Raw genomic sequence first — 23,347 nt, forward strand, 5'->3', positions numbered from 1 at the left:
AAGTGGATGTGGTTTATATTCAAAGATATGCATGATGATCTTTCAGACACAAAGACACTCCATCATGAATTCATGTTGTGAGGTGGGGTTTTGGAGAGGGGCACACTGATAGACACAAACTTGCCATATTGCCATGGTACTCTCAGTGAGGGTGCAGTATACAAGATTCACCCAACCTGTTTAGAAGAAATCTTTGAGGTTCCGGGTTGTTGAGGGCAATTCTAAAGGATTCTCAGAATCCTGATAAAACCAAGCATCACACCTATCAGTAAAGAGGAGGAAAGCAACAAGGTTGTCTGGAGATCAATTAATGATGATACAGCCATATTAATAATTGATGAACACTCAAAAAAAATCTTTTCAAATGTATTGGAAAAACTTTTTAAATAATCACAGCAAAACTGTTTGTCTCTACGTGTTTAGTGATCTTTGCTGTAGCTGTATTTACAATTTTCTGTGATGATTCAATTTTTTTAAAATGTTCATCAATTATAATTACGGTTGTAAGGTGTTAATAGAATGAAAAATTTCTAATTGATGCATAAGAGAAAGCAAGTTTTCAGAAACAAAGACTTGATATAGTAGATTATGCAATAACTATCATGGTTAGGTTATGGGATTACAAAAGGTTGTGAGTAACATTTGCATATTGTTATGTGCTTGCACAAAATAATATAAAACATTATAAAATTAGAACTTGGATATATTTTGTTTCAATATATCCATCTGATGTTACACCCAGCAACACCGGTGGACTGATTGCTCTCCTCTTGACCAAATGCTTTGGGAGCTTGTACCTTGCAAGACAGATTATCCTGGAATTCTTCTTTCTTCAAGATGCACTATAGGAGAGTCTAGGAAGAGCATTCACAAGCATTTGGTTCAAAAAACAGCATGTTTGTCATCCTTTCTGTGGGTAAACATGGCTTGACACTTGGTGCAGCAGGGTTCTCAGTGGTTGTATCCAGTTTTGATATCTTCATACATTCATACATCTGGAAGCCAGTCCATCTGAGCAACTAGACTAGTATCCTGGATGGAGTGGTTGAAGTCAAAATAGTTAAAAGTGCTACATATTTGTAGAATTAGTCTTCAACAGACTTTACCTCCAGCTGTCAAAGGATGGCCCAGGGGCGCACCCGGCCAGTGTTTTGCTCATGCGCGCAAAGGGGCATTTGGGGCTTGGGGCTCAGTTAAACACACACATTTTTTGTTGCACTCAGCCATTGCCTCTCTCAACCTTCCCCTTGCTTCTACACACACACAATCTTTACTTCAGATTGTCAGAATCAAAAGCAATGATGGCAAAAGGAACTGATACATCAAATCCATTGCCTGAAAACGGTGCTCTGCCGTATGAAATCATCACACAAATCCTGAGTGATTTTTGGAGTCTGTTGCAAGGGGAGGATTCATCTAGTTTGGACTGGGAAGATTCATCTACAAGTATAGTGGAGGGGGAGGACTCATCTGGTCTACCAGACAAAGAGGCACCATCCAGTGTACCGGACAAACAGGATCCACCTTCTCTGTGAGGGTTGGGTGCTCTAAAGAGGACTCAATGCTCACTAAGTGGGTACTAGATATTGGTTATTGTTTGAATATCTACTTTTTATATTTCAATTATAAGGTAATTACAAAAGAAATATATAAAAGATAGAGAAAGGGGAAGGGGGACTGGTCTGTTTGGATAAATCCAGACAGACTACAGTTAAATGACTCCTTAAAAGGAGATTTTTAAATATAATTATAATTAATTATAAATGAAAACTGGATCCAAGGTTTTCCTTCAAACTTCTAATTGACAGGTTGAAGAGTGAGGTCTAGATCACCACACTGGTTATTCTTATGGTCACCAACCGTGGGTTGTTCTTATGGTCACCAACCAAAGTGCTTGTATGTAGGTCACTAGCCTTGGGTTGATTTGAGGTCACCAACCTAATATGATTTCTACTTGGGGGAAGTAGAGGATCCAGAGGGGAATGAAGAATGTATTACCTACTTTTAATCAGGAAGCTGATTAAAGTTGATGAAGCTTATCACTAGTCTTATTTATATATAAGACTCTTGATATGTACTTCAATTGAACTTTAATTGTTCTTTAAAAGTAGTGGGTAATTATAGCTTGGGTTTTTCTCTGAAGGCTGAGAGAGGAGGAGTTTATATACTCTCCTCTCAAAACCTAACTGTAGTGATATTTGTTTGTATCACTACAGTGGTTTAGGGTTTAATTATTACTGTTAGTTATGATTATTATTAATACTACATAATTACATATACATGTTATGTAATTTATGTAGTATAAGCATTTTAACTCTTGACACTGAGTTATGAGGTGCAATTAGTGTTTTATTACATATTACATATGATTTTAAATGTATATGTATATGTAATTAGGATGTATGTATGATTTATTACACGTTACATATGTTTTTTAAGGCCTATGTACATGTAATTAGTTGTTTATAAGGTGGTTATCTATGTTACAAGTTAGTCTTTGGGTACATACATATGTACCCAGGGCTGACATTCTCCATACGCCCAACTCCTTGGTTTTTGATTGGTTAGCAAAACATGTTCAAGAGCTATCATATCAACTTATTTCGTTTATATCCATGTGTACCATGCAGAGCGCGCAAAGACTCTTTCGGACAACTGGACCAATTCTATCTATAGCCCAGACCTCTCGTGCCCTTTTAAGCGCCTTTGTATTGATAATTTGTGGTACGCACAAGCAGGCAAAGTTGCCAAGTATGATTCCAAAGAAGGTAATTCTCCAAATTAGAAACTCTGTACAGGCCCAAAATTTGATACAAGGTGTTTTTTACGCATGTAATTGTAAAATTCAAAGTTCACACCAATTTCTTATGTGTCTTATAACTTTCTTCACAAACCTCTGTTACTAGTGATTTATAGTTTGCAAATTATGTAAAAAGTCCTTCTGCGTTGAATGAACTATCTATCATCCAACTCAGACGTCATTTGACATATGTAATAAGCTGAAAACCTCCATTTTTGACAAAATGCACACCTTTTTGCTTATTTCCGCCGCTATTATTAATAATCTCTTGCTCCTGTAATGTTACATCATCATCTATAACCTTAAAAATCCCAGAAAATCCTCTTGGAAACCTTAAATATTACTACTACCACCATTACATATGTAAACTACTTGTAAAACCCTTCTTTACCAACTTTGAAAAAGCACTGTTTTCTTGTCCACTACTCTCGGGTGTGTCATGTAAACCAAAGTTTGGTATACTATAATAAAGGATCAAGTCTTGATCAAGAATTGATATCTATGATTATGTACAAGGTTCCTAAAGAAAGAGATACACTCTCTTGAATCCTTTGTAACCACAACATAATAAATGTTAGTCTACTATGGGGTGGTGCGGGGGTATGCCCCAAAGGGGCAGGATATCAGGGATAGACGTCTATCCCTGTAGCCACCCTGCCTCTCCGGGGTGATAACAAAGAGCCCTGGGAGGGCTTCTCTTCCCCTGGGATGGTGGGTGGGACGCAAAAAAGTTTTATTTTTGAAAGGCTGAAATGTAGAGAAAAAATAAACGGGAAGACAAGTATTCACAAGAGGAGAGGAGAGAAGAGAAATTTTTTCCTCTCTCAACTGTAACCTCAAGCCACTCCTTCAAAGCTCTCGCCCTGACCTAGCTTGGTCTCTCTTGGGCTCTCCTCCCCACGTGATTACTTGCACACCCTTGGTAATGGACTAGAGATTACCGTTGCAAGCTGGGGGTAATCTTTCAAATAATTTCTATTCCACCTTATCAACCATCAAGAAGAAAGTTGCTAATGTATAATGTAATTCTTTTCTTTCACATTGCAACCTCAAAAAACCCATAAACCTATTTTTAATACCCTAAAAACCATCTCCAAGCCTGTATACCTATATTTCTGAATTTTTCTAATGTTTTTGTTTCTTTTCTTTGCACAGTCTTTTTGCTAATAATTCATGTTGATCTTTAGAATTTGTTTGAAATGAATGACCTCATCACAATTTAATGTGCAATTTATAAGCCTTAAAGAGCTTCTATTGATAAGATTCCTTCAATTTTGAGTTTTCTTTTGCACTGAACTTTTTGGATAACTTGGTCAACTACTTATGATTAATTTTCTTTGATTGATCCCATAAATTGATCAACACATTGGGTGAGCGTCTCCTTCAGGATGAATTGTGCAGGGAACTGGACTTTGATGGACCAGGAAGATTGTCAAGTAAGGTCAGTGAGGGTCTTTTTAGTTTACATGCAGGGGTCACCGGAAGTGTTGCAGTAAAAGATTTACATCCATTTGTGCATACGTTTGGGACCACACTTCTTGGACAATGGTGGCTGGAGATCTTCAAAAAAGCTGGAGGGTAAATGCATTTGTCTGTTGAAGCGTCAACCCTTACTGACCCATTGTGAGGAGGTGTACATAGTAAAAATCAGACCATTTTAAATGCCAGTTTTCTGAGGTAGTGTGAAAAGCAGAGGGTTACATGTCAAATTTGGGTGGAGATTGTGAGACTTCTTGAACATAACACAGGGAGGAGGGGTCAAAATCAAAGCCTGGGGTAGGTGGGGCAAGATAAGCAAGCGGCAAGGGCACAAAATCATGTATGTTGATGCAACAAGGGTACCATTCTAAGCCGCTGCAAATGGCGTGATTGTGATGGGTGCGTGGTCTAGCCTTGAGTGTTAGGTAATTGCCAGCAGGCCACAAGCAGTTTGTAGCACATGGCTTGTGAGGGTGGCCAACAAAGTCAGGATACAACTTTGTACAAAGTTTGGACAATAAGGTTGAATATGACACTTGTAAATGATGCAAAATGGGTTACCATTTCTGGGGAATCTGGGAAAAATGACAGTGTTTGCTGCCATTTCTGCTTTCACAATGTACCGGGAGCTGGCAGGTCCCATTTGTGTATCAACAATGATTTACGCTGTTGCATTGCCATTGGGATTGCGGTAAACAATTGTTAAAGTATTAGTGACATTTTATATTTTATTTCATTATTACATACAGCCATTCCGATATTGCTTGTCGCTCCGTTTTGAAAAAGAAAAAGTTGAAACCTAAGTTTTTACTCAATAAAACTTCAAACTCAGCTGTAATTCAAGGCAATACAGCCAGACTTCAGGTTTTAACCGGTTAAAACTTAGGTTTTGAGCTTACAAACTTTTTCTTTTCAAAAGGGTGCGACAAGCAATATTGGAATGGCTGTAACTGAACATGATAGAAATGTTTATTTCAATTCTCATTTACTAATAATATTACATATGTATCTGTTATCGTGTTTGTAAAGTTGTTACCGTTTGTCATCATTTTTAACCTAAATGTTGTCAAGAACATCATAACATTTAATCCCAAAGCCACTTTGCTTACAAAACCTTGACAAAATACACAAGTATCTGTCACTCCCCCCATAATTATTTTTGGACTCAAGTCCAAAATTGTCCGGCAATGCAATGCACCATCAATCTCAACACAACAACACTTTTGTTTATCAACATCATTTATGTACATACGCGCTCAATCTTCTTATGACAAACATTGTTGAACTTCACCAAGATTGGCATCCTAATTATGTACAATATTTTGGTCACGGTCAATCACAAACCTCCTTTCTCCCTGGTAGGGTCCCTATCTCAATTGTGCAGACTATCACCCCATTTCAAAGGTCAGTCACTACCATTTATATTCCGACCACTTTAGCCGACATCACCCCAAGTGTTATTACTTACCTACCAAGAACCCGCTCATGATTAGATCAGCTAAACAAGGATTGTGCGGTTGTTGTGTAGAACCCTGTATGTCATCCTACTGAGCCTTATCTTCAACGGCTGTTGATTCCGCCAGTAGAATCAGACTTTAACACACCTTTGGCCTAATCATGATTGTGCATTCTCCAACTGACTTTTTCTTATTCAGTACCCGTATGAGGCACGAAGGAGGTTGCGTTTGTCCATGTTAGTACCGAGTCAGTGTCAGAGACCGGGCAGGTCGAGATTGTCTCTCTCTGGGTCAGCACAAACTCTGTTGAGTCCTGCTAGCCAGATAGATGACTAATCAGCTCAGAGGTGATCAGGCACCGTGACCTGGTTCTTCCCCACCTGTGCGCCTCAGATCCTTCGGCACTTAGCTGACCATACAGATGTACTGTACGGTCGGCTACGAGCCCCAATGGTATACGCAGACGTCTGCAGACTCAGCAGATGTTCCACTTCTAGCACTCCTAGAAGAAAACCGCTCTAGTATCCTCTATTTCAGCTAAAAACAGTACATTTCCTCAAGTTTTGTGCCTTTAACGCTGCAGGATGACTAATGCCGTTTACATCATCTTTCAACGGTCTGAAAGTACATGGTGCAGACAGATCTGCATCTGTATAGTTGAATTACAGACACATCTTACACTACACCGACACAACTACACAGATCTGTCTGCATCGCTCCAGACAGATCTGGCCCTCTCAGCCTGCCAAGTCAAAGAACGCAGACAGATCTGCGTCTTTATACAGACGGATCTGGCACTCTAAGAAACAACCAGATGGATCTGGGCCACAGATCGGTTCCCCACATTACTGGACAGACTCATCTGCACATTCAGATGGATCTGCTCCTTCCACCTCACAAGTCTTTGATACCCAAAACCTACAGATCGATCTGGTCTTCAGGTCATTCTAGACTCACTGAGAACTCCTCCATTGGCTCTGCTCACCCACGCTAACGCTATGTCCAAATCAATCTCTGTTCTCACGTATGTTCGCTCACTCATTTCAAAGGATCCTGAGTATCTCACAAGGAATTGATATCAATATCAGAGCGATGTAGTTACTATGTACGTATGTACCAAATAAAGAGATGAACCATTGATTGAAAAAAGAGAATGACCAAAATGAAAAGGAATGAACAAAAAAAACAGGAAGTTTTGAATGGATCAGTCAAAATCAGAAACAATACGGTATAGCTAGACCTAGCTAGACCACTATCCATTCCAATCCTACATCGTTCATGACATCAAAGAGATTTCCTCGGTAGCCCTCTTCATCATCACCCACAGGGAACCAATGTTCCTCTAGATCTTCATCGTCTACACCTTCCGTCAAAACTGGAAAGCAATAATTCTCCCACCTTGCTCGATTTTTTCCAATTAGAGCTATCCAGCGAGTCTTTAAGATAGAATTTGATTCTACAGGCTGATCGCAATAGTTTTCTGACTTGTCAAGCATATTCTGAATGTCCACATCCCAGACCATCCATCTTCGGCAGTAATCAAGAGAGATCTCCTGGTGCAAAGCTTTCAAAACCTCTTGGCTTTGATTCCAAGCTTTTTCCGAAAGAATGCCACCCTTCTGAACTAACTCTACTGGCCGAGTTCCGTTCGGAAATCCAGGGATCCAAGCTTAAGCATTTTGAGGGGACCAAGTCATTGCTCAATCTCAAAATATACAGATCCAGTGAGCCTTGATTGCTTACGCATTTCAGCAGTGATCTTGAGATTCTCCAGCTTCTCTTCCAACCGAATAGAATCGAACACAGTATTCCTGACTTCACGTGAAATCCGACGAACTTCCTCATTGCAACTTCGCCACCTGCGGTACAATTGAATCCCACGCTGAGTCAGCATGAGCCCCGCTCGCTCGGGAGCGGGGACCGGCGAAAATCCACCCCGAGCACTTTTTGGAAATGCATCCCGGCTTCCGAGCCGACCCCTCCCCGTCGGGGATCTTCATGTACGTCTTCAGACCGTCCCCCGCCACCAAAAATCGGGGGCCTACCGAAATATCGGTTCCCCGTCGGTTCCCCGTCGAGTGTTAGTCAGTAGAGCTTGCTAGATCAAAAAAATTCATAAATCTGCTTCACGAGCAAGTTCCGGCTGATATTCTACTGTTTCGTACAGGTATTTCATTGTATTTGATTCCTTATACTGATGTATGAGTTGTTACGAGGCCTTCCTCACCTTTCATTTCTCCCTATCTGCCCTCGATTCTACAGCTCTCTGCTATAGCTCGGTTCCCCGATAAAAACCGGGGATCCTCATACTCTTGCCCGGTCCCCGCTCCGTCGGAGTCGGTACGGTGCCGGGGGGCTGAGATACCTAGCCCGAGGCACCGTACCGACGGTACGGAAGCCGGAGATCCCCGAGCCCGCGGGAAACGGGGCTCATGCTGAACGCTGAGTGGTCACATCTGTAGCCCATAGCTCGTCAGGATGGGTTAAGTGACCGATGTTCCAAAATGGGTCTTCGAGGCTGAAGTGTGAGATCTCTTCAAAAGTCGGAAGCTGTAATGCTTCCTCATCTGGAAACCGTGTGTGAAACTGCTTTATGTGAAAGTCATAAGTTGTCCACTTAGTTTTCAAGTTGCTCTGTTTTTTGACCATTGCAGTCTTATATCGCTCTTGATCTGTAGTGCCTGTCAATCCAAAAAAAAAAACATGAATTTTTAAATGTAAGGTTGAGCTTTAGAGGTCACTAACCGATACCAGGCTGATCCCACTTCTTTCGATGCTCAATGACTCCCACTTTAGCTTCGTACAGATTTTGTTTTGCCAAGCGAATTCGAAAACGCGCTCGTGCACATGGGTCTGAGGTTTGAAGAGTGTGTGAGTTTGGTGTGTGAGTTTGCAGTGAAAAAACTTCCAGTACAGTGCAGTGTGATCCACGCACGCCTAACCTCAGCCATGTCCCGAAACTCCTCTCCCCCCAATTCAGCAACGATGTCGTCGATTGCATGCTCAAAAGCCACAACCGAAGCTGGTAAAGCAGCCAGCTCAGCATGTTCAGCTTCTGACAATGTGCGCCGCCGCTGTCCTCGTAGGAAAGCAAGTCGAGCGCTGTATTGAAAAATCCGAAAACATGATACTTGTGTATCAGTGTGTTGGGAACGGATAGGAACAGATGACAAATATTTGAACACACTGGGCCTCTCGAAAATTCTCCTCAAGTTCAATTAGCCGGCCTAATCGATTTTCAAGCTGTTGAATGTTAGTGATCGCCATCAATTGAAGCTGGCAAGTACGCTGCCTTTCCCACTGTTGTGCAAAGTATTCGACGTTAAGTTGGTGAGATGCTTCTAGTTTGGTAAGTTTTGCTTGTGTTTCACGCTTATCCCTCAAAACCTCATCGAATTTCTTAGACATCAGGCAAGCTGTCATATAGAACATGATGAGCTTTTGAGGTGTATTACACAACAGAGTAATCACATACCCGCATTTGTGAGACCAAGACTGTTTTTATGACCGGCTCGCAAGTGCAATGCGTCAGCTCGGGTTTGTTTGGTAGCAAATCGAAGCTGAGAAACAAGGAATGATTGGAACGACCAGTTCCTTTCGCACCCTTCGCCATCTGATAAACCCCAACCAAGGTTGAGTCGGGGATTGTATTCAAGCTGACAGCCCCACCGATGGACAGAAGCGTGGAAAGCGCTGGTACCAAACTTGAATTGAGCATTGGCACGCTCATCAACAAAGAGATTGTGCTGTGTATAGTCCAGATGAAAATTGTCATCTTCTGGCAGTCTCATTCAGCAAATACACGAGAGTCTCACCCTCTTGATACCCTTTTCCAGGGTGCAACCAATGTCATACAATACCCCAAAGCGCCACAGAGGCTGATCTGGCTCTTTTGTACAATCTACTATAGAGCCTAGCAAGGCATGTGCAAAGTAAGACCTGGAATCAAAATATAGATCATGTCAGATTGATACCGGCCGATTGTGCCACTTCTATTTGTCACATACTTCTCGCCGCTCCTCACAATATTGATGTATGACAGACATTGGTCATGCCTACATATCAATGCCATCAAACCAGTTTCGTCGCATGCTCGCCACGTTTGGCCAGTTCGGGTGTCTGCAGCAGCAGTGTGCTGCTGGGTGTACGGATCCTGTTTGAAAAACAATGTTAGTGCTCTAATGTACAACAAAAAGCTCTACACATTTGATATCAAGTGGACGCACTACATGTTCATCTACCTGTCCCCTGGCAGCGGCTCGGTCAGCCCACAGTTGAACATATTCGTCGCTGAGAAACAAGGAAGGCATTTTTGGTGCGATATCATTTGATTCTCGACTTGCAGCCGCATGTCTTCTTTGCTGAAAGTTCGCATCCATGCACACTATCGAATCAGGCTCTGCTTCTCGTTTGGATCGTTCGCCGGGTCCAAAGCAGCGTGGACAGATGCTTGCCAGTGATTCAATCGGTTTCATTTCAAGTGCTTGCGTTTTCAACTCCTCATGCATCTTCAAAAGTTGTCTGTAGGCGTGAACAGCGCAAGATAGAGGTTTTCTCCATCGTCGAGGCTGTGTTGGGGATAAGTATAAGAGAAATGGATAGAAAACAAAATTAAATAATCAAAACAAACTCAAAATTGGTTCATCAAAACAAAATCGAAATTGATTAAACGATTCGTAAAAAACTTGGACACACCTGGTTTGTACCTTTAACCATTATCACAGCACTAAAGGCATCTAATATTTCGTCAATGGCCAAAGCAAAGGGCTGGATTCCGATTGGTTTGTATTTCCATAAGATGTGGTACGCTCGCAGTAATCTGAGAGAGAAGGCTGTTCAAGGGTGGGTTGGGGAGCCTCCGAGATAACCCTGGGCAATAAGTCGAACCTGATCAGGTGTACAACTACAAAATTCTATCTCCCTCTGTTCGCGACCTGATATATTTGGTTGGTCATGTAAGCAATGAAATGATGAAATGTGATCAAAAGTGAGGTATTGATTACCACAAAGGTCCACTAGATCCACTTGGCGCTTGACTTTAGTACTCCCCGGACAGTAACACGATTCATTTTCAAAATGATTCCGATCCCAATTTGCTTTGTGCCCCCATTGAGAAGTCAGGCTTGAGCATCGCATCCAGGTGATGAACATCGAACGCATGTTTCGCTCCCAAGCACGTTCCTCTCTTACTCTTTGTCTCGAGTAAGCAGGGGCTGCTACAAACTCACCCATGTTACGTGCATGTTGATTGTCTTCTTGAGGGACCTTGTCTTCTCTTTTGTTGGTGATATTTACGTCATCTGGGTTCAGGTCATTTGCAACAATTGGTTCGTTTTCGTTGGGGTTTTCGACCGCAGCAAGTTGATTGGGGGGGTTAGGAGGAGGGGGATTGTTCTTAGCAAGGTGATCACGATGGAGTTTGTCGAATTTGCGTTCACACCACAGGTGGGCTGCTTGTTCAAGCCGTTCTTTTGTTTGAGATGCTTCGGTGTGTAACTTGGCTTTCTTCTTTTGCCGAGCTTGAGGGAGCTTAATTGACTTTGACGAAGTTGGCATGTTGTGGTTTCCTCAACGGTGAAAATGGTACAATCGCAGGGATTCCAGCTACTTTGGGACCGGGGTGAAGGATGTGTAGATGGTGGTTTGAAGATTCAAAAAAGGGGCAAATTTTCCACTGTCCGTAGGGGGGGGACATCCTTCTTCTATCAATTTGGGGGACACTTCTTAAGTTGTTCATTTCATTTTCATTTTGTTTTATATATGAACTTCATTAGAGTAGTTTGTCTGATCAATCTGTCACTTTGCACTATCAGCACTTCAATAGGTGTCACATTGTGGGTTGCTTTGAACCCACAATGCTATCTCATCTATTTCAGCACTTCAATAGGTGTCACATTGTGGGTTCAAAGCAACCCACAATGCTATCTCATCTATTTCAATCAAACTGTTCATGCATTGCACGAAGAAAATCAAATGTTCCGTTAATAACAGTCAGCAGAAGATATGCTCAGCTTGGTATAATTGCTATACGCGCTGAATAGCTAATGATATGTGTGCTTTCCTTAGGCTCAAATATGTGTAATGTCCTTTACATTCAAAGTAAGGGTCCCAATACCCGTACTTCGAAAACCTGAATCTGTGTTCATCAATTTGCTTAGCTGCCTCAATCACATGGGTATTGAGGGTTGATTAATTGGAAATAATGAATAACAATTAATTGGAAAAGTCATTCATATCTCTCCAAACTTGAGCTTGCATGTTTTGATAGGAAATCAAGCAATTGTTACAAACCATTACTTGCTGACTGTGTGTCCCAATGACTGAATGGCTTTTAATTTTGAACACACAAAGAGCACACCTTCCAAAAAAAGCTTTGTCAACCTTGTCATATATAGCCAAGATCAGAGTCAAGGTAATTCCCAATGGTGAAATACTGAATTAACACCATACCAAGTATATGATATGCTGTGTCACCTGCACCAAAAAAAAACTTATGAAAAAAGAAGATTCAAACTCCTGATCACTTTTTAGCACCATGCTATCCAAAGATGATTCCAGTTCAAATTTTGATTCATCTTGAAAATTGACCAAGTTTCATTGGAGCTCCGCCTCTCCCTAAACGTGCCATTTATCACTCCTATAGTCCCTAAGTATTACTGTAAGATAACATTTGTTGTAATGCAATAAAATAGTTTCTCCTACAATGTTATAGAAATATAAAACATGTTAAGTTGTCATTTTATGTCGAGAAATGCCAAAGTTTCATAAGCACTCCGTAAAAACACACACAGTACTATTTGTTGATTTTGTTCCACTTAAGTGGCCCCAAAGTGCCACTGTAAGCTACCATTTGATGCAATGTGATCCAATAGTTCCTAAAATATTTATATAGAAATATAAAACAGGTTCAACTTTCAGTTGATGTCAAAAACTGCAAATGTTTTATAAGCACTCCGTAACATCAGATACAGTACTATTTGTTGATTTTTATCATTTGATTTGCCCTGAAGTACAAATTTAAGATATGATTTGTTGTAATACAATACAATAGTTCTTACTACCACTTTACAGAATTGAAAATCTGGTTCAACTTCTAGTGTATGTCAAAAACTGCCATAGTTTCATATGCACTCCGTAAAATTACAAACTGTACTATTTGATGGAATTGCTCACTCCATTGGATCCTAGGTCCAACTATGAGAAATATTCTGGTGTAAAGACATATAATAGGTTCACTATCACCCTATAGGAATAAAAATCCCACCGCTTGTTCATGAAAAAACTGCCAAACAAAGTTTCATAAGCACTCCGTAAAATCACATACCTGACTAATTGACTTTTTTGGTTGCTTCAAAGACAATGGAAAGATTTGCTCTCATGAGCATTGGGTACTGCAATAGGATCATATGATAAATTGTGAAATTTGTGAGCAATATACTCACATATATTATCTATTGCAAATTTATCTCAACATGAAACAAAAAAAACCAATCAAGTTGGCTAGAAACTAACAGTTGTTCAAAAATGTCTCCGAGGGGATTTGAACACAAAGCACCTGCAGCACCATCAGACCAACACCATGCTCCACTGCTCGCACAACCCACTACACTAGGCTCAGCATATACATGGTGGGATTCAATGTTCTTGAAACAAACCCAGATGGATTTCAGATACAGAACCAGACTCACTCTATAGGTCCAAATGTCGGAGAAGCAGATAGGTCTGTATCTGGCTGCGCAGTAAAATCCGTCTGGTCCAATGGCCATAGTCATCGGACTTACCCCTCAGGCCAGACACATCTTCTTTCTACATTGTTCTTAGCTTCATATCCACATCCCTAATTCATATCATATAGCCTTTTCACTAATCCCCCATTTGCCATGCGTCGGACCACCAGAGGCCAAGCTCAAGCTCAAGTGCAAGCGGAATTCAACAATCGACCTAAGAAAACCAATCAAACCAAACGTCACCGTGTCAACTCGCAACCTCGCCCTGATGATATTCGACCACCATCTCCACCTCTTACCCAGCCTACTCGCACAATTGATCCCCAACCAGCCACTGCCGAGCTTGAACTTCACAAAGTCACCGTTCACAACTACAATCTACAGAAGCAATTCTGGCCTTTACCGCGCATTGAGGAACAACTCGCCAGGCAATCCCCCATTAACAACAGTAAACCGAGTCCCCTGATTGTTGCCGAGGCAACCGCCCTTTACACGGCTTTTATTCATAGCATCAACATGCTTGCCATGGTTGGTGAAGTTAGTGTTGACACTTTGAAACGCAAGGTGTAAGTAATTTGATTTCTTTAAATTACTTATCTCTAAACAACTTTTTATTGACAACCTTTACCATGGTCTAGTGGAATTCTTAATGGCAGTCGGGAGGGAAATCCGTGGCTTCGTTTCCTTTCCTTTGCCAAAGCTGCCAACACTATAGCAAGTATGTATATTTTCATTTATCCTCCTAATTACTCTTATCACACTGACACTTCTTATGTGTCCTATAGTGCCTGCACGAAACGATCCCAATGCTAGTGAAATTCTGAGCAGAAGGAACTCAGCCAATCGTCGGGCATACGAAGCTTTAACTGACGATGAGAATCTGGTCTTCTCGTCCCGAATCTTCTTTGCTTTAGGAGGCTATCCGGATTATTCGGCAATCCGAGTTGCTGATCATCAGACCTCTGGCGATTTCGAAGTACTCATACCTGAGGTGCCCAAGCTTACCGAAGAAGAAGAACAACGTTTCCGACCACTTTATGATGATCTTGTTGACACAACCAAGGTGGCCAAAGACCGCGAGCATAACAAAGCTCCTTCGGCTGGCCAAATGGAGCAACGATCGTTACAAGCTTTCAAAAAAAGAGCACATCAGGTCCGTAGTTCCCTTTCTCGTTGTCTCATCCTCCTTGATATTCAAAGATATTGCGTCAGAATATAATACATTCTGACTTCATTCGCTTTGTTTCACCCCTTGCTGCTTGTATTATGTAGCTAAACCAGGAGGCCATCTTAACAAACTTCGATTTTTACATCATCGCCTCCAGCAAAACTCTTGGTCCTGGCTGGTGTGAAGAGGCAACTACTCGGCCTGAGATTAGTAAGTGGTTGAAGCGGCGTCACAACTTCCAGGCAATATTCCCAATCTACTCTCAATCGAAGTTGGACACTATCGAGGACGTGGACGCCGCGGCTGCTGAAGAGGACGCTGAGTCAGATGTCCAAAAGCGACGCCGCGTAAACAAGTGTGATCTTGAGAAGGCTCAGCTCACAGAGCTGATCTCTCTAAACATAGGTGAGCAGTCGTTTTTTCTCATTTTATCTCTATTCTGAACAGCCTATTGACTGATATGATACAACTGCTTCCTTGGGAAGTGAACGCGCTGGGTCATGCGCCACCAAACGGAATTCCTCGAGGCCCTGATCCGGTGGCCGCATTCAAGAAGAACAAGATCAATGTCAACTTTGAGCGTAGTCCCGATTCAGCAATGACCGACGACGAATTCATACGTGGCTTTGATGGGATGAAGACTTTGGGTCGACGCCATTGGATTGAAGACTTCACCAATGGGAAGTTCAAGATTGTGAAGCAGGTCCCACAAGCAACTCCTGTACCGTCTAACCCTGGTGATAACACTGAATCTACAGACTCGTCTAACAATGGTAATAACTCAGCTGGCGGTAACAATGAAGTTAACACTGGTAATAACTCAGCTGGTGGCAACAATGAATCTACAAACTCGTCTACTAATGGGAATGCAGGTTGTGGGATGTCTTAAATGGGGACTCTAAATCAGTTTATCTATATCAAATTAAATCGCTTCAAATTCTATGACACAAGACAGTCTACTTTACTGTATCTTGTCAACTGAAGATTTCTTGACAATTATCTAACATAAGATCAATTAGTTCAACGTTGTATTTTGTGAAATACATGATAGTATTTTAGCTTCCGAGTTGTTGCAAGCACACTCATCTGATATGTATTTGTGAGAATTGATCCTTGTGATGAACACGGATTATAATGACACCGCGAGGATCCTATGCAGTGAGATCTGAGTAAGGTTAATTACCACTTCAACTCACTAACCAAAGCAATGTCTTTTGCTTTTGATGTTGAAAAATCTGCAAAATGTAGCGTGTCATGATCTTGAAAGTTATACATAGGAGTTTAATCAGTTGTGTGAATTGTATTGATCACATCTATTCAACTTCAACCGAGACACACGTGCTCGTTTTCTGAGATGAGATCACATCAGACTTTGACTTTTGTAAGTTTGCAAGCCTTTTGGAAGTGTGTATTTGGGCTCAATCCTCCGAATGACCACATCTCACCTGGTTGTGTTTAGTGTTGTGAAAATTTACTGTGCTCAAGTTGACAAATCGCATCAGGGTACTAATGGTTTGAATCAGCATTTTCGAGTCATTAGTCAACCTGGAGAAAAGCTCGATGAGATCAGATAGATCTTGTAGGATCTCAAAGTGTATCAAACTTCTGTTTAGTAATTGTGAAGGACGACACAGGTCAATATGTATATCATTGAGGAAGTAAGATCAAGTATGTACCCAAAGACTCGATTCGACTAACATCAAAGATTTCCAAATCTTTGAAAGTTCATGCCGGGTTGTGGTTTGAAGATTCGTAATCATATCTAGGGGGAACGGTGATTAGAGCCGGAACCATCTGACTACACAGATGTGTCTGGCTATGGAGATACATGATCCAGATCCATCTGGTTGTTTCTTAGAGTGCCAGATCCGTCTGTATAAAGACGCAGATCTGTCTGCGTTCTTTGACTTGGCAGGCTGAGAGGGCCAGATCTGTCTGGAGCGATGCGGACAGATCTGTGTAGTTGTGTCGGTGTAGTGTAAGATGTGTCTGTAATTCAACTATACAGATGCAGATCTGTCTGCACCATGTACTTTCAGACCGTTGAAAGATGATGTAAACGGCATTAGTCATCCTGCAGCGTTAAAGGCACAAAACTTGAGGAAATGTACTGTTTTTAGCTGAAATAGAGGATACTAGAGCGGTTTTCTTCTAGGAGTGCTAGAAGTGGGACATCTGCTGAGTCTGCAGACGTCTGCGTATACCATTGGGGCTCGTAGCCGACCGTACAGTACATCTGTATGGTCGACTAAGTGCCGAAGGATCTGAGGCGCACAGGTGAACTCTTCCGCTGTCAAAGACCCCAAAACACCAGCTGCAATATGCAACAAACCCCTTGCTTTGGACAAACACGCCAGCACTAAATCTATGATACGCCATTTATCCAGATGTCACCATATTGAACCACCAGTTGCAACCAAGCAACATACTATGGCTGCATTTTTTGTTGACGCAAAGATTCAAAGGTAAGTGCTGTTTCATTTTCATCAATCAAAGTTTAATGGTTGACATTGACTAATTAAACATTGGTATTTGTTAATCTTTTTGAAACATAGGTCTGAAAACTCAACAGAGCAAATCTGAAGGATCTTCTAGTTCAATTAGTAGTCAACCGAGAGATTCCAATCACCTTAGTGGATGCTGTCAATTTCCGCGAGCTCATCACAATGGTCAACCCACAAGCCCTCCCATTATTATCGAAGTGTACTTGTATCTCTGATGGCATTCTGGAATCCTATTGCTCAACTCGTAACGCCATTGTCAGCATTCTTTCTTCCGTCAAACACATCAGCATAACCTGCGATGGATGGACTTCACCTTCCAATACCACAATGCTAGGCGTGACTGCACACTGGATTTCCGAAGACGACTTCAACATTCACGGAATCACTCTAGCTTTGAGGGTAATGAAAGGCCCTCATACTGGCTCTAACCTCGCTACCCTTCTAAAGCATATTCTTGATCAGTTTTACATCACTGAACGGCTTTATTGTGTCACGGCTGATAACGCGTCAAACAACACTACAATGGGCCAATGCCTTTTGACAATGATCCCTCATTTTGATTCTTCCCAACATCTCCATGGATGTGTGGCCCATGTCATTAACCTTGTAGCAAAGGCAGGAATGGCAGTATTTGATCTAAAGACTGCTCCTGCTCCAATCAACGCACTTGATCCCAGCATCCCACAACCTTTGATTCCCTTGTTCATTGAGGTAACATCTCATACTGAGATAGGAAGTGTTCTGTGTTGGACTGAATCCAAACACAAAAACAAAATCTTAGTATAAGATGAAGAAGAAACGGACACGAAAATCGTATAATAAGATTTTGTAAAGAAACAGTCAGATCAAATTCTTTATTACCTGAATCCAAACACAAAAACAAAATCTTAGTATAAGATGAAGAAGAAACAGACACGAAAATCTTATGATAAGATTTTGTAAAGAAACAGTCAGATGAGAAAAGAAAACATCAGACTGGTGTTCAACATCAGGTTATAAAGAAAATACAAAAATGAAATTATAATGAATGACGTCACAACACCATTGACGTAATGTTCCTAATTGGGCTATATGATGTAATGTAGTCATAATTGAGAACAACAAAAATGGACAAGATCAGAAATACATTTATGAGAAATACATTAAATATGTAGTAAGACATTTGAAGCACAAATAAATCCAACATTCTGACCCAAATCCAATCTTTTCACAAGAAAATCAAGCACAGCAGTCAACTTAAGTCCGCCCTCAACAACGCTATCAAGGGCTGTACAATGTTAAAACACAAAGTCGGTCTAGTCCACAAAGTTTCAACCCGGTGGTCCTCAACTCATGCTTCACTCAAACAATTCTCTGAGCTTAGAGTGGTATTAGAGTATCAATTCAATTGTGACCCATCTCTTGAAGCTTACAAACTCAGCAATGACGAGTGGGAGTTGGTGGAATCAATTGTTCATTTCTTAGCGCCTTCAGATCATGTCACTATAAATATTGAAGGTCATCAATACCCTACTTTTTCTCGTGTCATGCCAGACTACCAATGGCTAGTGAATTGATTTGAAGGGGTAAGTTTTTTCTATCCTCTCTACTGTTTTGTGTTTATCTTTTTTTTCCAAATACCAGCTTACTGATTTGTGTCATATGAACCATTTAGGCCTGGAACGACTCTCATTCCCAGGAATTGAAAGTTGCTATTATGCCGATGATGAAGAAAATCATCCAATATCAACACGCTGCCCAAAATAAGGCAGTCTACATCTGTTCTTCCATCCTTGATCCTCGTCTCAAGGTGACCACTGTCAAAGCCCAAACTATGCAGTCTCTTGGTTGGACACATGAATACTTGGTTGACTACTTTACTAACAAGGCCAGACACTTTGTACCGGCTCCTGACTCCAATATCGAGTTTGTTGAACCTCAAGACAATCTTGATCCTGATCGACCTAATCATTTTATTAAGCGTTGCAAGCGTGTTCCGATTGAACACGAGGTCAAAGAATACTTGACCACACCTCAAGAAGATGAGTTTTGTGATCCTCTCCACTACTGGAAAAGCTACCAATGTCACTGGCCCAACTTAACCCACATGGTGCTTGCAATGCTTGCGGTTCCTGCTTCCAGCTCTCCATCTGAGAGCTTGTTTTCAAACGCTTTGAGTGTCATGAGCAACCATTGTGCATCATTCACTCCTGCCAATCTCAAGGCTCAAGTGTGTCTCAAGAGCCGGAACAAAGTATTGTTAAAATAAGTAAGCACTTTGTTTTATTTGTAATCTTGGTTCTTTGTGTTTCTAACTCATAGGTCTTATATCTTATTTCAGACATGCCAATTTGATCAAAAAGATTGTTATCCCTTTAAAAAAGTTGTTATCCTATCCCTTCCCTATCCTTTTCACTTCACCAGTTCAACCTTATAGCTCTTGTATAGGCTCTCAGACCCGTGAAGTTTGGACATAAACGTTTTGTTTGCTTAGCGGTTGTTTTCTTCTTTTACAAATAGGCTCTCATAGTTGTTTCAACACCCAAGTTAGCCCTTATAGCCCTTATATATGGTCTCATACACGTGATTTGGAAATAAAGAATTGTTTATCCCCTCTCTGCCTCCTCTTAAAATGAGCCTGGCCCTGCCGAGCCTCGACTCCAAGTCTCAAGATTCAGGGTGTGCCTTGCCCAATTTTTGATAGCCATCGGGTATACCCAGGGCCGGCCAGAGCCCCAGGGCCGGGTCACAGCATGGTTTGGGACACCTAAAAAGGTGTCCTGGATTTTTAAATTTTACGCGAAATTTTACGGTCTTGGACAACTTGTTGTACTGCAAAATACACTTTTTGACTTGAAACCCCCTAATACTGCAGCAAAAGGTACCAAATGTGGCAAAACCATACCACTGCACTTTTGATGCAATTACAAAAATACCACAGTAAAATAACCGCTCCCAAATGGGGCCTAAAATGCTAGACATGACCCAAAAAATATGGGATTGAGGACTTTTACAAACATGTTATATGTAAAGTCTGCAATCTTGCAAAGCTTGAAAAGGATGTAAAACATTTTGCAGCAATCCGAAAGATGTGGTTACAATATTTGAGCAAGGATCATTCAAGATAACATCCACGCACAGCAAGGAGCCGTATGCGCTCATAAACTGTGTCATGATAAAATAGGGAACAGCAGGTGTCTGGTAAAGAATCACGTAACAATGATAGGAGAGCACTATGGCTAGACTTCACTAATAAGTGAATAAAGAGTGAAGCACCTGTCATAAGGTGGCACAAACAAAAGAGAAAGATATTTTGAGTGAACTGAAGCACACAAACATGAGCTCTTTATATAGTGCAGAATCTTTCTAGACATAGGTCAAGCAAACAGTGGTAGTTGTGAGTATCATTCACCACATTGGGAAGAGTGGATACGAGGCTCAAACGGGAAAGAACAAAAGAACAAGTGTTTGTCAATCTGGATGAGTGGGATGGTTGCTAGTGTACGTGATAAAACATGAATTCAACACACACTGTTCCATCACAGCGTTCCTACTCTAACCTTTTGTTCTCAAACTTTTGCAAATTGGAATTGGTACGCAATCCAAATCGTGAATCAAGGTGATATTTTCCAGAACCCAGGTCGCTTACGATTTAGTCTAAGACTATATCAACTCAGATAGTCGTCACTCAAGACTTCCTATCCGACTATAACAACCGATGTATATCTCATTCCTCAAAAAGAGATGGTTGAAATAAGAATTTCGAAATTGCAAAAATGGTATGAAAAAACATCGTTCTTACATATGAAAGGATGATAAGGAAATCAGACAGGAAAATGACCAAGAGGTAAGATTGAGAAAAGCGCAATATAAAACATGATAGTAAGCTACTTTAGATTGTCGAGAAACAAAGCGTAAGGGGAGATGGGAAGGGAAAATGTGCTTTAAAAACCATGTCAGAATGACTAGGTCATGTAATGTCAGTTGTTATATACAAACAAACGATATTTATACGAAAATCAGACCAGAAAAATCGTTATTAAAGACAAGGTGAAGATTCATAAACTCTTGGGGTTCATTTGAGTGACTTGACATATGCCTTAGCTGCTTTGGTTAAAGTTCGACTAATATCTTCAGCTACTCTTTCAGCATTGAGTAAGTGTCGCTTTGTGACTTCTTCTGGTAAAGATTCTTCAAATTCAGCTATGATGCCTTCAACATCATTCGTATCCAAAGTCCAATCCTCTGGAGCTGATTCAAGTACCGGTGGGAACTTTTCCTTGTCTAGCTTTGAGCATTGGAAATAAAGATACTCCAGGATATTCGTGAATGTGAAAGGTTCAGCTTGTCCAAACGTGAAGACCGGTTCATTAGTTGATGGAACATTCTTTTCTTCTCCAGATTGACTCCCTTTCTTAGCTTGGCTTTCTGCACTAGTCAAAGCCATCACTTTTCGAGCTCCTGAAAGGTGACAAATAAGTCGAGATGCACAGGAGAGGATAGAATATTAGAGAGCGTAGATAGAGGGTATGTATCCGAGATTTTGAAATTGAAGCAATGTGAGGGTTAGAAAAAAGAGGCCCTTACCATTTGCTTGCAAGCCGAAATACGCTATGTTGACCTCAAAAAGAGGCATTGGAATGAAGGTAAAGAAATCACTGAACAAAGTAGTGTAGTTTGACGAAAGAGAGCAGAAAGAATTAGCAAGAATTCGGTATAAGTGAATGATTCGAATCTTGGAAAGGGCATGTGAATATTCTTACATGAAGAAGGTCACTGGCAGCAAACAACCGGAGCTAGAAAGATCAAAGTACAATCGGAGCTGATCAGTAAACATTGGCTTGTACTATAATATTTATGAAGTTTGACCTACATGAGTGATTTTCTGGTAGCTTGAGTCTTGGCCGTCTTGAGCATCTTTATAAAGGCTTCCTTCATCTCAAATTCATTATATCCGGGTATATTCAAGGCGGGTGAAGAATCTTTCGCGGCGGGATATACTACGTTCAGCTGTTTTTAAACCACTGGATTTTAACATGCGATTTTCTTTTGATTTAGTGACTAACGGGTTACTCAACTGTTCCAAGTTTGTGTTTGGGTGGCAAGCGTCCCAAAGTCTCCATCGTATTATCGGCCATATACTTGAGTGCGCCGTCACCAACCTATGGTAATTAAAAAAGAATGAGTCCAAGCTGAGGTTGATCCCATAAAGTGATAAAGGACCCACCCTAGCAGCACCCCCTTTGAATCTCTTCCAGAAACCCGCCTCTGCGTGCTCCCCTCTCTTGATCTCATATCCTTCCTTGACTTCTTGTTGCCAAACTCGCTCGGCCTTCTTAACAAATTTCTCCTTGCCTGGCTTTCCTGTTGATGGATCAATCGGTGGTTTCTCGTATACCGATCGAGGGAACGTACTAGATGAATGTCAGGGACAAACAATGATCAGTTTCAACTATCGCCACTTTGCCGTGGAAGGTACATTGAAACACACAAAAGTAACAATGGAGGGCTGGAGTCCCGCACAGCATCCTGGTTTACCGGTCGAGGAAATGGGGCTGCGAAGAGCAAACTGGGTAGTTGATCATCGTAGACGCTCCCGCTGGAGACAGATCGACGGAGTTCATTGTGTTCAGACATGATAATAAATTATTATTATGATTATTACTGATTAATTTGCGGTTATGTAGTGTGAAGCACTGAGGTCTGCTGAGATGATGAGGTTTTTGATGTAGATCACAAGGACAAAGAAGCTGAAGAAATCATCTGCTTTATAACATATTGTACCGCGCGGAGTTCTATCATCGTATGTGATCAACTTCATGTTCTCGGAGGTTCAAATCCCGTAACATACATACACTCGGTGAGACTATCTTTGCAGCCTGCTCCACAATCACTTGGCACGAACAGAAACTTACCTTAGCTAGCCTCGTAGTATTCCTCCGAGTGCCAATGGCTCTTAATGGCTCTATAGCTTTGTGCGAGCATTCTTTAACTCCGTCCGCACCGACCGTGCTTGTGAAGGGTGAAAACACTCGGCGACATCAAATATCTCGAAGAACGTTTATTTTTTTGAGATCTATGTGGCTGTGCAAAATGTTCAAATTTGTCTGGCCGAAGGGCCGGTAGGAGTCCTTCCTACCCGGTGCTGAGCAGGAAGATGAAGCTCGAACCTTGACACATCGGCTGCATTACCTCCGATAGCCTCCGATTCACTCTCAAAGCATCTCTCCCGA

General features: G+C 41.3%; 2 protein-coding genes across 2 annotated transcripts; one reads left to right on the forward strand and one right to left on the reverse strand.

Moving 5' to 3' along the window:
• Positions 1 to 13,616: 13,616 nt before the first annotated feature.
• Positions 13,617 to 15,520, forward strand: MELLADRAFT_89251 (uncharacterized protein; the record flags this gene model as incomplete). Its single annotated transcript, XM_007404365.1, has 5 exons — positions 13,617 to 14,029; positions 14,102 to 14,181; positions 14,249 to 14,616; positions 14,736 to 15,036; positions 15,117 to 15,520. 5 exons carry the CDS (start codon positions 13,617 to 13,619, stop codon positions 15,518 to 15,520), a joined length of 1,566 nt encoding a protein of 521 aa, XP_007404427.1.
• Positions 15,521 to 21,189: 5,669 nt separating this feature from the next.
• MELLADRAFT_51496 (uncharacterized protein) lies at positions 21,190 to 22,751 on the reverse strand (the record flags this gene model as incomplete). Its single annotated transcript, XM_007404572.1, has 7 exons — positions 21,190 to 21,575; positions 21,702 to 21,772; positions 21,878 to 21,910; positions 21,988 to 22,124; positions 22,193 to 22,276; positions 22,342 to 22,528; positions 22,606 to 22,751. 7 exons carry the CDS (start codon positions 22,749 to 22,751, stop codon positions 21,190 to 21,192), a joined length of 1,044 nt encoding a protein of 347 aa, XP_007404634.1.
• Between the last annotated feature and the right edge of the window lie 596 nt (positions 22,752 to 23,347).

Source organism: Melampsora larici-populina (genome assembly GCF_000204055.1).
Source record: "Melampsora larici-populina 98AG31 unplaced genomic scaffold MELLAscaffold_2, whole genome shotgun sequence".
NCBI classification, from domain to species: Eukaryota; Fungi; Basidiomycota; class Pucciniomycetes; order Pucciniales; family Melampsoraceae; genus Melampsora; species Melampsora laricis-populina.